Here is a 15,825-nt window from a genome sequence, read left to right on the forward strand (position 1 = left end):
TCAGAGAAAAGGTTCTACAAGAAGAGATTGAGATGAGACAGGTCAAGACGAATGATCAAGTTGCAGACTTGTTCACAAAAAGTTTAAGTACAGGCAAGCTCGAAAATTTTCGCTGTCTGCTCAGCACAGTGCAAAGAATGAGAGCTGACATTGAGGAGGAGTGTTGAGAATCAATGTCAGCCCAAAACCATAAGTAATCCACAACCCAATCTAAAGTTTAAGTCTATATCTAGTTTGATGATGTAATTGCTTACAATTGCAAAGTTAGGCAATGTTAGGTATGGTTGAGTGGAAAAAATTAGGTGCAATTAATGAGTTTTGTGTGGTAGCAAATAATCTTAGTTTAATTAAGTGTGTGGTGTAGCTTTCATTTGGTTTGCTATAAATACCCAAGTCCCCAAGCATTGTATATCATCCAAGGAAAAACAAAGCCTAGAGCTAAATAAGAAAAGCTTTGCTAATTAGTTTGTTTTGTGAGCTTTCTTTAAGAGTGTGCTCTATTTTTCTTCTTCTTGGGATCATTAGAGTTATCTTAGATACTCTTCTTATTCAACAATACGCAGCCCTATCTTGCTTTGCAAAGAGGTTGTTTTCACAACTCGAACCTATGACATTTTGATCACAAAGGGGAAATCTTTCTATTGTGCCAAGGTTCGCTCTTTTAGTCGCAAAGAAGGTCTAAAGAAATAAAATGAAAAAAATAAATGACCCCACTATTCTCAATACACCTTGAATATGGTCGGTTATTCATTCCAATCCAATCGTAGAAGCCAAACTAGATCAAAAGTGCAATGTAAATGGGCATATGCATTGCATGATGAAACACCATTGGCCACAACATTAGTGAATCTGTGTCATAAAAAAATTCAATCTTTATTTGAGTGGAGTTTTTTTCTAAATACTAAAGCACATAAGTTTTCAATTCCTTTCCAAAATCCCAACAGATGTGAGAAGAAAAACAAAAGGGCAATGCCAAATCAAGAATTCTCTTGTGTTTCTAAACGGCATACTTTGGATGCGGTTCTTAATCTTTAACATTATTTGATTAAAACCTTAATAGTATTCAAAGTTTGATCAAGGTCCTTTGACTTTATACACCTCGTTATATTACTATTACTATTTATATTTTTATAGTTTTGACATTAATTGTTTGATATTTTATGAGATTTATAATCCTATAAATTTAAAATCCGTCATTATAATACTATTAGAAATGGTTACAATAAAAAAATTCAAACATTTTGATTGAATAAATGGATAAAAACTATGTAAAAATAAGAAATAATAAATGGCAAAAGAATGTATCCATAATGTACAAAAAAATTGGTACATTTCACAAAAAAATTGGTACATTTCCAATAAATGCTTTGTTTGGGTTCCGAATAGAAGAATCTCTCCTAACAAAATTTTCTTCTCAAAACTTATATCACACATGTCCACCAATCATTGGACCATGAGAGGCCAGCTCATCCGGTTGGAAGGCTAGAGTTAGTGGTGTCCACAGAGGAACAGAAGCCCCGCCGACCACTATTTCACAGAGGATTAAACGGCCAACCATCCATCCCCCATAGCTGTGACCGTTTCCCTCCCTCCCTGCCTCCCTCTCTTTCCTCAAGTTAAACAAAAACACAATCCCAAAATTCCCAAAATCTTTAATTTCTCTCACATTTATAAAATGGAAAATGGAAAATTGGATTTTCCTAATTCTAGTTTCGTTTTGTTCCACAATTTTCTCTCCCATTTTCTCTTCAGACCTTCTCCTCCTCCTGATTCCGGGCCTGTGTGGTGGTCCACCCAAGAACCAGCTCATTCCCCTTCTCAATTCCCACCAATTCCCACCATTTCCCATTCCCTTTCCAACCCATGACTCCTTCTTTCGTTTTCTCTCCATTTTTCAACAAAGATTTTGTCTTCCCTTGACAGTTGCTTGGGGAACAAACAATCCCTGCTTCAAAGGGATAAAGATTGCAGCTTTATCGGTTTTCATTGCCGCATTGAGTTTCTGGTGGGTTCTGCATTCCCTGCCCTCTTTTGTTTCGGATGGGTTTCTTTTGTTGCAGACGGGTTTCTTTTTTGTTTTTGCGTTTGCATTGATTTGTTTTTGCTTAGTTTTTTTGTTCTTTGATTTTTTTTTGCTTAGTTTATCTGTGTAGATATGACTAGTTCTAATTTGATTTAATTAATGCAGTTTTAATTTCTGTACATTGACTTTGGTTTATGCGTCTGTCTCCTACGTGCCCACCACATACTGGTTTTTATCTTTGATTTTATTATGCTTTGATTTAGATATGCATACAAAGAATGTATGTTCTTTGACCATAAATAAGTAGAATATATTGTTGCTTGTAGCAGAGGATTTTTATTCTTTTAATGGTGATTGTTACCAACATGATCATAAATGAGGAGTTTAGGCTCCTTGCTCCTCCTGAGGATGTCAGTTTAAAGGGTTTTGTAATTGGATGGTTAGAGGGTTAGGTTTTGGTAGATGATGTTTTGATGAGTATAGTATACTTTTACGTGCTGAAGACTGCGGATGTTGTTGCGTGACTGTAGGTTAAATCGACATTATCTTGTGCTACAAGTAATGGTGTTTTTTTTTTTTTTTTTTTTTTTTTTTTTTTTTTGGTGACGATATGATCAGGAATTGCCTTTAAGGGGTGTTGTCGTTGTTACCCCAATTCATGTCTTCAAATCCATCCAATTTTTCTGACTCTTCTGAGGTAAGCGCTCCATATTGATTATGTTGATTCTTGTCATGCATTTTTGTTCTGTAAAGGAGTTAATCTAGCAATATCTACGTCTTAAAATTCTTTCTTGCTCTAATGCAGATGAGCTATAGCTCATCAGAAGAAGCACAATGTGGAACCAAGATGGAATTTCAGTTCAAGAGTGGTGCCAATTCATCAAATGATAAGGTTAACTGCCCCAAAAATGTGGATAGAATAGGAAAGTTTAATGCCAGTTCAACTAATAATCCATCAGGTGGACCTCAGAAAGTGGATCAAGTTTCCAAAGGAACAGAACTCAGTACTAAGACTACAGCTGAGACAACCACCAACAATCGTCCATTTCCAAGCCCAATGGCACCTGCGAATTCTGAACTTCTAACCACTTCAACAGGAAGGGCTACAGGAGGTATGAAAAGTAGCAATTCTGTCACCAACCTTACCCAAATGAGCGGCAGTAGCTCCCGCTCTGACAGCTTAGAGAGCTCCTCCAGTACACCCCTCAGGCCTCATACTGGTGGTGATGTGCGGTGGGATGCCATTAACATGGTCTCTAAAGGTTCCCCACTTAATCTTAGCCATTTTCGGCTTCTCAAGCGCCTAGGATATGGAGATATTGGCAGTGTCTATCTTGTTGAACTCAGAGGAACAAACACGTTTTTTGCCATGAAGGTCATGGACAAGGCATCTCTTGCTAGTAGAAACAAGCTCTTGCGAGCACAGACAGAAAGAGAGATACTTGGACTTCTTGACCACCCATTCTTGCCCACTCTCTATTCTTACTTTGAAACCGATAAGTTCTATTGCTTGGTCATGGAGTACTGTAGTGGAGGTAATCTACACTCTCTTCGGCAGAAGCAACCAAACAAGCATTTTACAGAGGAAGCTTCACGGTTAGTACCTTTCCAGTTTTTCAGATTGCATAATATTTAGTTAATTATTGATTGTGATTAACTTTTAATATGTATTTGATCTTTGATCTGTACTATTAAATTTCCTTACAAGCATGATTAATGAGGTTTGTCTTGGAAATACTAGTTTGATGCTTCAATTCACTGCTTAAGTTGCACAGTTAGAGTACCTTTCTTGCATTTTAAGGGATGTAGATGTCATGTTAAATTAATTTTTTTTTAGATGCAAGAGTTATTTCATTGAAAGTTGGATACATAACGTAGATTAAGGGTCTCTTTCATTTCCGTGTTTATGGACAATGGCACGGAAAAGAATGGTTCTTGCCAGGTGCAGAAGTGCATATGTTTATATGCTGACTGATAGAATTCTTTTATCAAAGCATGATGAAAGTTTAGCTGTTTAGATTGGGCAAGATGTTTCTTACTTTTTATCCTTTGGCAGGTTTTATGCATCACAGGTTTTGTTAGCACTTGAGTATCTGCACATGCTAGGAATTGTGTACAGGGATTTAAAACCAGAAAATGTTCTAGTCAGAGATGAGGGTCATATCATGCTCTCAGACTTCGATCTCTCACTCCGTTGTTCTGTCAATCCTACACTAGTCAAGTCTTCATCTGCCCATGTAAGCAATGGTGGTGCTGCCAGTGGTGGTGGTGGTGGCGGGGGCATTTTAGACAATGACCTTGCTGTGCATGGTTGTATGCAGCCTTCCAATTTCTTTCCACGCATTTTACCTACCAAGAAAAACCGGAAATCCAAATCAGATTTTGGCCTTTCAGCTAATGGATCCCTCCCTGAACTAATGGCAGAGCCTACAAATGTGCGTTCCATGTCATTTGTTGGAACACACGAATATCTAGCCCCAGAGATTATTCGCGGAGAGGGCCATGGTAGTGCAGTGGACTGGTGGACATTTGGTATCTTCTTATACGAGCTCTTACATGGGACAACCCCCTTCAAAGGTCAAGGAAATCGTGCCACGCTCTTCAACGTTGTAGGCCAGCCTCTGAAATTCCCAGAAACACCACCAGTAAGTGTTGTGGCGCGTAATCTCATACGAGGACTCTTGGTGAAAGAACCACATAAACGAATTGCGTACAAAAGGGGTGCCACAGAAATAAAGCAACACCCATTTTTCGAGGGAGTGAACTGGGCTCTGGTGAGATGTGCCACGCCTCCCCATGTTCCTGAACCGGTAGACTTTTCACAATATGCCAGCAAGGAGGCGAACTCTGCAGACAAAAAGATGACAGATGTGGGAAGTGATAAGAAGAACGGTAGTAATGATTCATCTTATGTAGATTTTGAGTACTTCTAGCACTCCTTTAGGATGATATTTTACATTCTCGGGAGGAAAACTACATTGTACAAAGAGCAAAACGTTGCAACCCAATGAGGTATATACTTATCATTACATGTTGAGGGTTTCACAGAGAAAACATTTGTTATCAGAATAATATTGATTTCTTTCTAGGCAAGGGGAAATAACAACACATATATAGGGATGGAAATTGCATCTAAAGTTTTGTGTGTCATTCTTTCACGTGTATATGCGTCGATTTCTGTTTAAGGATTTGTCGATGTGTACTACATTGTATATGATTTGTATCTGGTCTGGTGTAACATACTGTCAAATTGTTCAAAGTAGGACTAATACTTGTTCCGTTGCTTCGGAATTTCGTGCTGATTATGGAACTCCTCAGGCTGAATTGAAAAGTAGATTGTGTTAATGATACAACTCCTGGATATTGTATGCTGTCATAGTAAACTTGTTTAGAATTTGTATGGGGAGATAGCAGTACTGTCTTGTATATTATTCTCTACCCTTGACTTGTTTAGGCATCTCCTTGCACTTGGTAAAGATGCCTACTTGAGCAGGCCTTTGGGACTGCAAAATGGGTTTATTCTGAAACCCAAAGTGAATATTCGAAGTATAAAATACTAAAAACAAAAAAAATAAAAACACGCGAGACTCTAATACCATGAAATTAAAGTTCCACTTTAAAATTAATTGAGAATAAGAGGGTATCACAACTCCACATAAGTCATTGCATAACTTATACACTTTCCAATATGAGACAACTATTCACATTGATGAGGTCTGATGAAAAATTCTAACGACAACGAAGAGGCCACCCCGGCACAACGAGAAATACTAAGGAGACCCACCATGCATGACTAGGGATTTTCTTGATTGCTCTAGATTACATGGTACTCCAGATGTTTTAATTGTTAAATCTTTATTTAAAAGTATAAAAATCGAGATCAAATAGTTAAAACACCTGGAGTATGGTACTATAGAGCACCCTAGAAGCTTTGTCCATGACTATACATAACACAACTCAAGGCACAAAAAGGTATACTAACTAGCTATTAATCTAGGGACAGAAAAAACCTCTCTCTCTAAAACCTTTATTTCCCTCTGCCTTCAGGAAAAAAGAAACCCTCTTAGTCGCCGCTCCTTACTCTGACTTGGGGTTGGCGGCAACCCGACTCCCACCTCTTTCTAGTCTTCCTTCCCTCTTCCTCTTCCTTCTCCACCCCTTGCAGCTTCCTTCTTTCCCCATCTTTTCTTTCCATCCATCTCTACTCTTTGCATCTTCCCTCTTCCCCCTTCTTTCCTTCATCCTTCCCCCATCCTTCCACTCAAAAAGTTTTTTTTTAATTTCAGCACTTTTTCTCTTTTGATCTTTGTTTTGGCTTCCTTTGAGCTTTGTTCTTTGAACTTTGTCTCAATTCCCATGAGCTGGTCTCATATCTGGACCTCTATGGCCCTTTCCTGCTTTGATGCTACTGTACGTCGCACATCCTCAACCACCGGCCTCTACTACTCTACTCGTGTGCTTCTACTCGGGTGTTGAGTGGTTGTTAAAGTGCTTTTAGCACTATTTGGTAGGATTATGGGAGTGCTCACTGCGCGGGTGGCTAGCTCACCCCCATTTTCCATTGATCCAGTTGTTTCGTTGGTTCGTCCTCTTGATGGTGGTGGTGGCCTTGCGATGGAGGGACATCTAGTGGCTGCTGGTTTCCATTTCAGTCTGAGGGTTTTTTTGTTGTTGTTCAGCTGGCCACTTTGGGCTTGTATTTAGGTAATGGGTTGCCTTCTTGTACTAGTCTTTCTAATTAATGGAAGTAATTTAGTTTGACCAAAAACAAAAAAATCTAGTTATATTAATACTTCTCTTCTTTGTGTTAAAAGACGTCTCAACTTCGAACTCCCACAATGTGTTAGCAAGAGATTGGAAAACAGGATTGAGTATAGTAGGTTTGATGAAATATGTAAAATTAGTTGGACAAAAAATAAAATATTTCAAAAAAAAAAAAGCACGTTTAAATAATAAGTTCTTTTATTAAAAAATAGATAAATAGAATAGTAAAAATGTTTGTGTTGCTTCTCGTTAATAGGAAGAGATCATTTCCGGATCTTTTTCACCAAAATCGTCAAGTCCACTTATCTGGGTCCATAAAATTTGATCTAACAGTACAACTAAGGTTCTTTAAAAGTTATAATAATTTTAACTATTTGATCAAATTTCAAAGACCTAGATGAATGAACTTGATGATTTTGTGGGAGAGATCCGGAGAGGATCTCTTCCCCTCGTTAATCCAAATGAATGACAGTGTGTGAGCAATTCTTGACACGCTCTTCTGAGGCCTCACTACTTTCAATCTGAACGAGAAATACAACGTTTTTGTCATCACGCACTCTCATTTCTAGGTTCCCATTTCAGCCTCCGACCTTTCAATTTCATTAAGTTAACAACAAATATTCACTTTTCTTCGCTGATTCTATTTTCTCTCGCCAAAGCCGAAAGCTTTCGAAGCAAAAAGCAAGAAACTTTGACCTGTTTTGGTGTCAGGGGAGAAATGGAGGCGTTCGATAAGATAAAGGTGACCAACCCAATTGTCGAAATGGACGGTACGATTTCTCTCCACTCCCATCTGATTCTCTGATTTCTATTTTCCGCCATTGTTTTGTTGCGAACTCTTGTTTAAGCTGCTCAAAAATGGCATGTTTCTCTGCTTTTTTGAATGCTTGAATTAATCTGGAAAATATGGATGGATAGACATTATACAAATGATCAAAGTGGTGTTTTTGGATGATCCCATTGATCAGAGTATGCCCTTCAATCCATGTTTTAAGGACACCCCAACTGTCATGCTCTATAAAAGTATATGATCTTAGAATTACGGGATTTTGGTCAACTTGTGGGCATTCTCGCCTTACCCACCAGTCCACTCCTATGATGTTTCTGAGCTCATAGAATTAAATGATTAAACTTCTTTTTTGTTCGTTTGAGCCGAATTGCATGCAAATTATCTTATTAGAGGGTAAGGACATAGATGCAATGCAACATCTGAATTGAGATGTATATATCTTTGCCGGAGGCTTGGAGCTGTACTGATACTGATTTATTCAACTTTTTGTTATCTATGTTTAAGCCATGATGCATTATTTTCCGTGATGCAGGAGATGAAATGACTGGGGGTGTTCTGGACATGGATAAAAGACAAGGTAATTTTGTTATCATGTGTTCCCTGTGATTTCATGGAGTTGTTGATGAATCGGAAACTTGTTTTCGTGTTCCACAGCTTATTTTTCCCTTCCTGGAGTTGGATATCAAGTACTTCGACCTTGGGATTCTTAATAGCGATGCCACCAATGATAGAGTCACAACTGAAAGTACTGAAGCTACTCTTAAGTGTGCCCTATCATTCTCCCTTCACAGTTGCTTTGCTATACTCAACTACCCTTCATGAACATTACTGTTTTTCTTCCCTTCATTTTAGTTGTTGCTGCTTTCTTTTTCCTTTTTTACTGGCACAAGTTTGGCATGTTTAAATGGGCTGGACATGAGTTTGTCATATACTTTTGAACGGAATGACAAGTCAAATTGTTCGTGCTAGGCACAATTTGTCATATTCTATTGAAACAATTATCATCTTTATTGAAACTAATTTTTTCATGAAAATTACTTTATCACCTGTTGATGCTCCTTTATTTTTGTTGTATAAATTTGCTTCCTGTTTTTGCTTGTTATCGTAGGTACAATGTAGCAATAAAGTGTGCAACTATAACTCCAGGTATTATATAGATTCTTAAATTTAGAGACAATGTGCATTTCTCCCTAATAAATGGACTACTTGGCCCTTTATCATGGACATGATTTGGCCAACGTACTATTGTGATGATCTGGATCATTTATTTGGATATTTATAGATGAAACTCGTGTGAACGAGTTCAACTTGAAACAGATGTGGAGGAGTCCAAATGGGACCATACGGAACATTTTAAATTGTCAATTGAATACTCTCCCAATATTTAGTATTTACTATTGTATATTCTTTGTTTGACCGATTGTAAGTAGCCAATGCATTTTGGTGTTCTGTCGGTACTGTTTTTAGAGAACCTATTCTGCAGAAATGTTCCCCGTCTTGTTCCAGGTTTGCTACAAGTTTGTCATCTAAATTTGCCTTTGTATCATTGTCAAAAGAACTATAAGTTAGTGGACATTACAGGTTGGACAATGCCAATATGTATTGGGAGACATGCTTTTGGTGATCAGTACTGAGCAACTGATGCAATCATAGAAGGACCTGGAAAACTTAAATTGGGTTTTGGTAATTCTGAGTTTGACTTCTGACTGTTTAAAGTTCTTGTATAGAAGTTAATCTGGTGCGGTTTTCTTACACACACACACACACACCATATAGGTACATTATTATCTTACCAATTGCTTTGCAGTACCTGATGGGCCTATGAACAGACAGAGTGGGAGGTTTACAAATTTACTGGTGCTGGAGGCATAGCATTGTCCATGTATAAGATGGAAGAGGTTCAAATTTTCCGTTTAAGCAGAAATAAAATGTTCTGGTAAACTGGTTACCTCTGTAAATGGTTTAACAACTATTTTTATTCTGCTTAAATTGTGAGAGCAGTCTATCTGTGCTTTTGGTGAGGCTTCCATGAACACTGCATACCAGAAAAAGTGGCCACTTTATCTTAGCGCTAAAAATACTATTCTGAAGAAATATGATGTTATTCTGTTGTCTTTCATCTTTCACCGTGCAGTCTTTTCTTTTCATAATTACCCATGGTACATTATGAGTCGGTGTGACTATGATGTAACGTTTCACTACAGGATTTTTATTGCCATTTTCTTACTCTTGAATTTAATGAAGGTTCAAGGACATCTTCCAGGAAGCTTATGAAGCTCATTGGAGATCAAGATATGAAGCTGCAGGGATTTGGTGAGATAACTTGTCATCCAAGCTGATTAGTTTCTGTAGGTCCGGTGATTTTCAACTAATTAGTACTCTGATTTGAAGGTATGAGCATCGTCTTATTGACAACATGGTTGCTTATGCTCTCAAAAGTGAAGGAGGTTATGTTTGGGCGTGCAAAAATTATGATGGGGATGTGCAAAGTGGCTTCTTAGCCCAAGGTCTGTATTTACTTTTGTTAAAGTCTTTGAGTTAGTATTCAACTATTTCTCTTTTTAACATGTGGTGCTGCGTTTGTTGGAAGCGAATGCTATTTCCTTGATTGTCCTAGCGAATGTGTTTGCTAATGTTTGGTTACCTTTCAATGAACTTTGATACAGGTTTTGGATCTCTGGGGCTGATGACATTTATACTGGTAATCAATTCTGTCTAATATTTCGCTATGCTTGTTGGGGTACAGTTATGAGTTTGGATGTATGAAAACATGGATTTGGTTCCAGGTGTGCCCAGATGGAAAGACCATCGAAGCTGAAGCAGCCCATGGTACAGTAACCCGCCATTACCGGGTCCACCAGAAAGGAGGCGAAACAAGCACAAACAGCATAGCTTCGATCTTTGCATGGTCACGAGGTCTTGCACACAGGTATTAGCTCAGTATGTAGTCTGGTGGTTGAAAGTCAGTATTTGGATTTTGTGTCTACGTTTAGAAATTGTTTGAAACATCAGATAAGAGTTTGAGTAAACCTGTGTTATCGTATCAGGGCAAAGTTAGATGGCAATGCCAGAATCTTAGATTTTACAGAGAAACTTGATGCATCTTGCGTATGAACTGTCGAATCTGGGAAGATGACCAAGGATCTTGCACTCCTCATCCATGGGCCTAAGTAAGTGTTGTCAAGAGTCGTATTTTGTTGGCAACTTTCAGATGCGTTTTCTGTTTCTGTATGAAAGAAAGTTTCATGCTTCGTGTAGGGTAACTAGGTCTCAGTATCTGAATACCGAAGAATTCATTGACGCCGTGGCTGATGAGTTGAGAGTTAGATTGTCTAGCACAGACAAAGTTGTAATCTCCGTTTGGTTAAAAGTCCACGTTACCAGGCCCGGAAATAATTAGTCTCAGTGTACTACCTTACAAACACTTGAGCAAATAAGTTTGTCTCCGATGGGCCATGGGGGACTTGTTTGTCGTAACAAACTTTATCGTTGTTTTGGGAAATTGAGAGGTTTACAGTTGCAATGATCGAGTAACAGTTGATTGAAGAAGATTCAACAAGCAAAAAAAAGGTGATTGTAGGATAAGGAGTCCGGCAAAGCAGCACGCCGAGGTTAGGAAGTTTTCATCTGCGCAACCCCATCGGGGGGGTCTCAGTCGGATTCAAACTGTGTTTGCATTGTGTGTTTGTTTGTTTTGCTACCCCGCTCGTAAGGGTGGGGTGCCCCTACTAACCCGAGGGGCTTAGGGCGTGCTTTAAGTGACTTCACAAGAGTTGTGAACAGATTTCAAACACCATGGCCTCGCTTGACCAAGATTCCATCACCCATCAATCGTTTTAATGCCCTGCTTAGTTACAAACCTGCGCTACCAGGTTCGGAGATACTGAAGTTTAATGCAATTCCTTATAAACAGCTGTGGCAACCAGGGTTTACCCAATGTGGGACTCAAAAGTCGTATTTCTTTAAAAGTTTAAATTCCTTAGATATTGTTTCCGTGCGATAAAATTTTCATGTTTGATCTAGGATCACTAGGTCTCATTGTCATCTTCTGTTCTTTATTTGAGACCAAAACAAGAAGCTGTTTGCACTTGCTGCCCAAGTCGATGGGTTGGGGCATGCTTCATGGGACCTCACACACCAAAAAGTGGTTTTTTTTAGGAATGATGTTAAAATTAAGATTAAAACATTTAAAGTCAGATTAAAAAACTTATTAGGTGCCTTGATTACAAGCAAAAATATTCCTAAACAACTGAGTTACAAGCCTCTTATATTTAATTAAACCTTGAAAGTACATCAATCATCAACAACCATTTTGATTAATGGTACCAATCCTCCGATTTTCTTAGGAGGAGATTCTGAGTTTGAATCTCATCTAGATTTGATTCACATAATATAAGAAAAGATAAAATGAAACATACATCAATTTTGTTGGGACGAGCTGATGGTTTGAATTTCATAGGAAGTGATTTGTGACTCAAGTTTAAGAGAATTTCCGTTGCACCCGAAGTTCAAGGTGTGATTTCACCATCTCCTTACTCTCGCTTGTATATAAAAAATAAAAACAATAAAAAAGAGTTGATGAATTAAAAACACATATATGTATATACATATGTTAACTTTACTGTGACTAATGTTAAAAAAGACACTAATTAGGTGGCGGATAGGGGAGTTTGGCCAAACAGCAAGCTAGGTAAGATATTTTTCATCTGTGGAACATGGTCCATGGGCCCAACCAATCGATTCATAGTTGTACTTGTTTGCTATCTACTCATAATGAATGAAGTGTCACTAACCTGAGTAGCTTAGAACATGCTTAATATGAGCTCAATGTTGTGTAATGCATAATATCTAAAACCATATGCTTACACTTCATCTCTTCAAGAAATTCTACGAAACCTCGTCAAGATAGATACCCAAGTTCTTATATTCTGTAAACTGATCCACCGCTTCAGAAGGCATGCCCATCTTACACATACACTGAAGAATTAAACTAACAATCACACAATTTGTTTTTATACCCTTCGACTCCATGTCAACATTGAAGAAGATTCAACAAGCAAACAAAGGTGATTGTAGGACGAGGAGTCCGGCAAAGCAGCACGCCGAGGTTAGGTAGCTTTCATCTGCGCTACCCCATCGGGGGGTCTCAGTCGATTCAAACTGTGTTTGCATTGTGTGTTTGTTTGCTCGCTACCCCACTCGTAAGGGTGGGATGCCCCTACTAACATGAGGGGTTTAGGGCGTGCTTAAAGTGACTTCACAAGAGTGGTGAACAGATTTCAAACACCATAAGCCTCATTTGACCAAGATTCCATCACCCATCAATTACTTTAATGCCCTACTTAGTTATAAACCTATGCTACCAGGCTCGGCAATACTCAAATTTAATGCAATTCCTTATAAACAGTTATGGCAACAAGGGTTTACCCGATGTGGGACTCAAAAGTCGTATTTCTTTATAAGTTTAAATTGCTTGGATTTTGTTTCCGTGCGATAAAGGTTTCATGTTTCATCTAGGATCACTAGGTCTCATTGTCTCAGCATCTTCCGTTCTTTAGTTGAGACCAAACAAGAAACGGTTTGCATTTGCTACCCACTTTATCATGGGTGGGGTGCCCAAGTCGATGGGTTAGGGCATGCTTCATGGGACCTCACACACTAAATATTGATTTTTTATAGGAATGATCTTAAAATTAAGATTAAAGAATTTAACGTCAGATTAAAAAACATATTAGGTGCCTTGATTACAAGCAGAAATATTCTTAAACAATTGAGTTACAAACCTCTCATATTTAATAAACTTTCAAGTTACATCAATCACCAACGACCATTTTGATTAATGGTACCAATCCTCCAATTTTTTTAGGAGGAGGTTCTAAGTTTGAATCTCATCTAGATTTGATTCACATAATAAAAGAAAAGATAAAAAGAAACATAGGTTTGATTTCACCATCTTTTACTCTCGCTTGTATAAAAAAAAAAAAACAAAAGTTGATGAATTAAAAACACATATGTATATACGTACTTTAATCTTTACTCTACTATGACTAAGGTTAAAAAGGACACTAATCGGGTAGCAGACAAGAGAGTTTGGCCACACAGCAAGCTAGGTAAGGTATTTTTCATCTGTGGAACATGGGCCATGGGCCCAACCAATCGATTCATAGTTGTGCTTGTTTGTTATCTACTCATAATGAATGAAGTGCCACTAACCTAACTAGCTTAGGAAGTGCTTAATGTGATCTCATACACTAACTGGTGGTGAGCAGGTTTCAAACATCATATACCCATTTTGCCAAGGCTCCACCACACGTCAATCACTTTAATATCCTACTTACTTACAAACTAATAATAGATATATGAGACTTAATCCGACGTGGGACTCCAACATTTTTTTCGTTACAATGATGTTTCCGGGGGTAAAATATCCTTCACTTAAAAAGTTGCATCATTAACCACTCTGTTTTATTATTTGGCACTAACCTTGCATCGGGGAACACAATTAACAAGATTTATATTTCTTAGGTAATTTTTCTTTATCGGTTTCGAATTTGCTTAAACATCAAACTTACATCCATTTTCGCATAAGATAAACACATACATCACAAAAAAAAATACATACATCAATCGCCAATGAGTCAATGACCCACTTGGATTAGTAGTACAGTCTTCGATATTGTCCGAGGAGGTCATGAATTTAAATCTCATGAACAGTCCGACTGATAAATTAACACATGTATACATACACGACAATCTTTACTATAGTACTAAACCACGAAATTTGAATGTGAAGGCAGCTTGGCATTGCCATCATCTTCTTTCAGGTTTCCATAGTCACAGTAGCAACTTTCTCCACTGTTTTGGCTCTTCATCCATCCTGCGATTTGCTCTCTATAGCTTATGCAGATTTTTTCCGACTATTCTTTCTTTATGTCTTAAAAAAATATACAGACCAGAAACAGCGAGTTAGGTACTGCAATGAACAGAAAGCAAAAGGAAAATCCCTATAAGGATCAAATAAAATATTTACGATTCATTTATATTGAGTATACGCTGGTAGTACAGTACGGAAATAATTTAAACCCCATAATGAGGTTTACTGAACTTTGTTAAAATGGGTCTGGTGGTAAGAACACCTACTGCCGCACTCATGGCTAGTGTTCAACTCTCACGTTTCCATTCTAAATATTTTACGATAAAAAAGAGGAAACCAGAAAATGTTCTAGTAAGAGACGAGGGTCATATCATGCTCTCAGACTTCGATCTCTCACGCCGTTGTTCTGTCAATCCTACACTAGTCAAGTCTTCATCTGCCCATGTAAGCAATGGTGGTGCTGCCGGTGGTGGTGGTGGTGGCGGGGGCATTTGAGACGATGACCTTGCTGTGCATGGTTGTATGTAGCCTTCCAATTTCTTTCCACGCATTTTACCTACCAAGAAAAACCGGAAATCCAAATCAGATTTTGGCCTTTCGGCTAATGGATCCCTCCCTGAACTGATGGCAGAGCCTACAAATGTGCGTTCCATGTCATTTGTTGGAACACGCGAATATCTAGCCCCAGAGATTATTCGCGGAGAGGGCCATGGTAGTGCAGTGGACTGGTGGACATTTGGTATCTTCTTATACGAGCTCTTACATGGGACAACCCCCTTCAAAGGTCAAGGAAATCGTGCCACGCTCTTCAACGTTGTAGGCCAGCCTCTGAAATTCCCAGAAACACCACAAGTAAGCGTTGTGGTGCGTAATCTCATACGAGGACTCTTGGTGAAAGAACCACATAAACGAATTGCGTACAAAAGGGGTGCCACAGAAATAAAGCAACACCCATTTTTCGAGGGAGTGAAATGGGCTCTGGTGAGATGTGCCACGCCTCCCCATGTTCCTGAACCGGTAAACTTTTCACAATATGCCAGCAAGGAGGCCAACTCTGCAGACAAAAAGATGACAGATGTGGGAAGTGATAAGAAGAACGGTAGTAATGATTCATCTTATGTAGATTTTGAGTACTTCTAGCACTCCTTTAGGATGATATTTTACATTCTCGGGAGGAAAACTACATTGTACAAAGAGCAAAACGTGGCAACCCAATGATAAATATACTTATCATTACATGTTGAGGGTTTCACAGAGAAAACATCTGTTGACAGAAATAAAAACACATATATAGGGATGGAAATTGCATCTAATGTTTTGTGTGTCATTCTTTTGCGTGTATATGCGTCGATTTCTGTTTAAGGATTTGTCTAT

General features: G+C 38.4%; 2 protein-coding genes and 1 pseudogene across 2 annotated transcripts; all 3 read left to right on the plus strand.

Moving 5' to 3' along the window:
• The first annotated feature begins 1,519 nt into the window (after nucleotides 1-1,519).
• LOC137729952 (serine/threonine-protein kinase RHS3-like) lies at nucleotides 1,520-5,328 on the plus strand. Its single transcript, XM_088677071.1, has 4 exons — nucleotides 1,520-2,005; nucleotides 2,642-2,720; nucleotides 2,829-3,619; nucleotides 4,080-5,328. Exons 2-4 carry the CDS (start codon nucleotides 2,682-2,684, stop codon nucleotides 4,954-4,956), a joined length of 1,707 nt encoding a protein of 568 aa, XP_088533197.1. The 5' UTR covers nucleotides 1,520-2,005; nucleotides 2,642-2,681; the 3' UTR covers nucleotides 4,957-5,328.
• Nucleotides 5,329-7,208: 1,880 nt separating this feature from the next.
• LOC137728459 (isocitrate dehydrogenase [NADP]) lies at nucleotides 7,209-11,175 on the plus strand. Its single transcript, XM_088678736.1, is given in 18 exon segments — nucleotides 7,209-7,557; nucleotides 8,110-8,123; nucleotides 8,125-8,154; nucleotides 8,232-8,341; nucleotides 8,686-8,723; nucleotides 8,860-8,937; nucleotides 9,008-9,053; nucleotides 9,055-9,083; nucleotides 9,159-9,260; nucleotides 9,385-9,396; nucleotides 9,399-9,475; nucleotides 9,579-9,678; nucleotides 9,818-9,890; nucleotides 9,969-10,084; nucleotides 10,244-10,278; nucleotides 10,364-10,506; nucleotides 10,625-10,747; nucleotides 10,836-11,175. Coding segments are annotated over 18 exon segments (1,320 nt in total). The 5' UTR covers nucleotides 7,209-7,505; the 3' UTR covers nucleotides 10,978-11,175.
• Nucleotides 11,176-14,691: 3,516 nt separating this feature from the next.
• LOC137728458 (serine/threonine-protein kinase AGC1-7-like) lies at nucleotides 14,692-15,712 on the plus strand (annotated as a pseudogene).
• The last annotated feature ends 113 nt before the right edge of the window (nucleotides 15,713-15,825 follow it).

Source organism: Pyrus communis, chromosome 10 (genome assembly GCF_041283825.1).
Source record: "Pyrus communis isolate YQ-2024b chromosome 10, ASM4128382v1, whole genome shotgun sequence".
Classification (NCBI taxonomy): Eukaryota; Viridiplantae; Streptophyta; class Magnoliopsida; order Rosales; family Rosaceae; genus Pyrus; species Pyrus communis.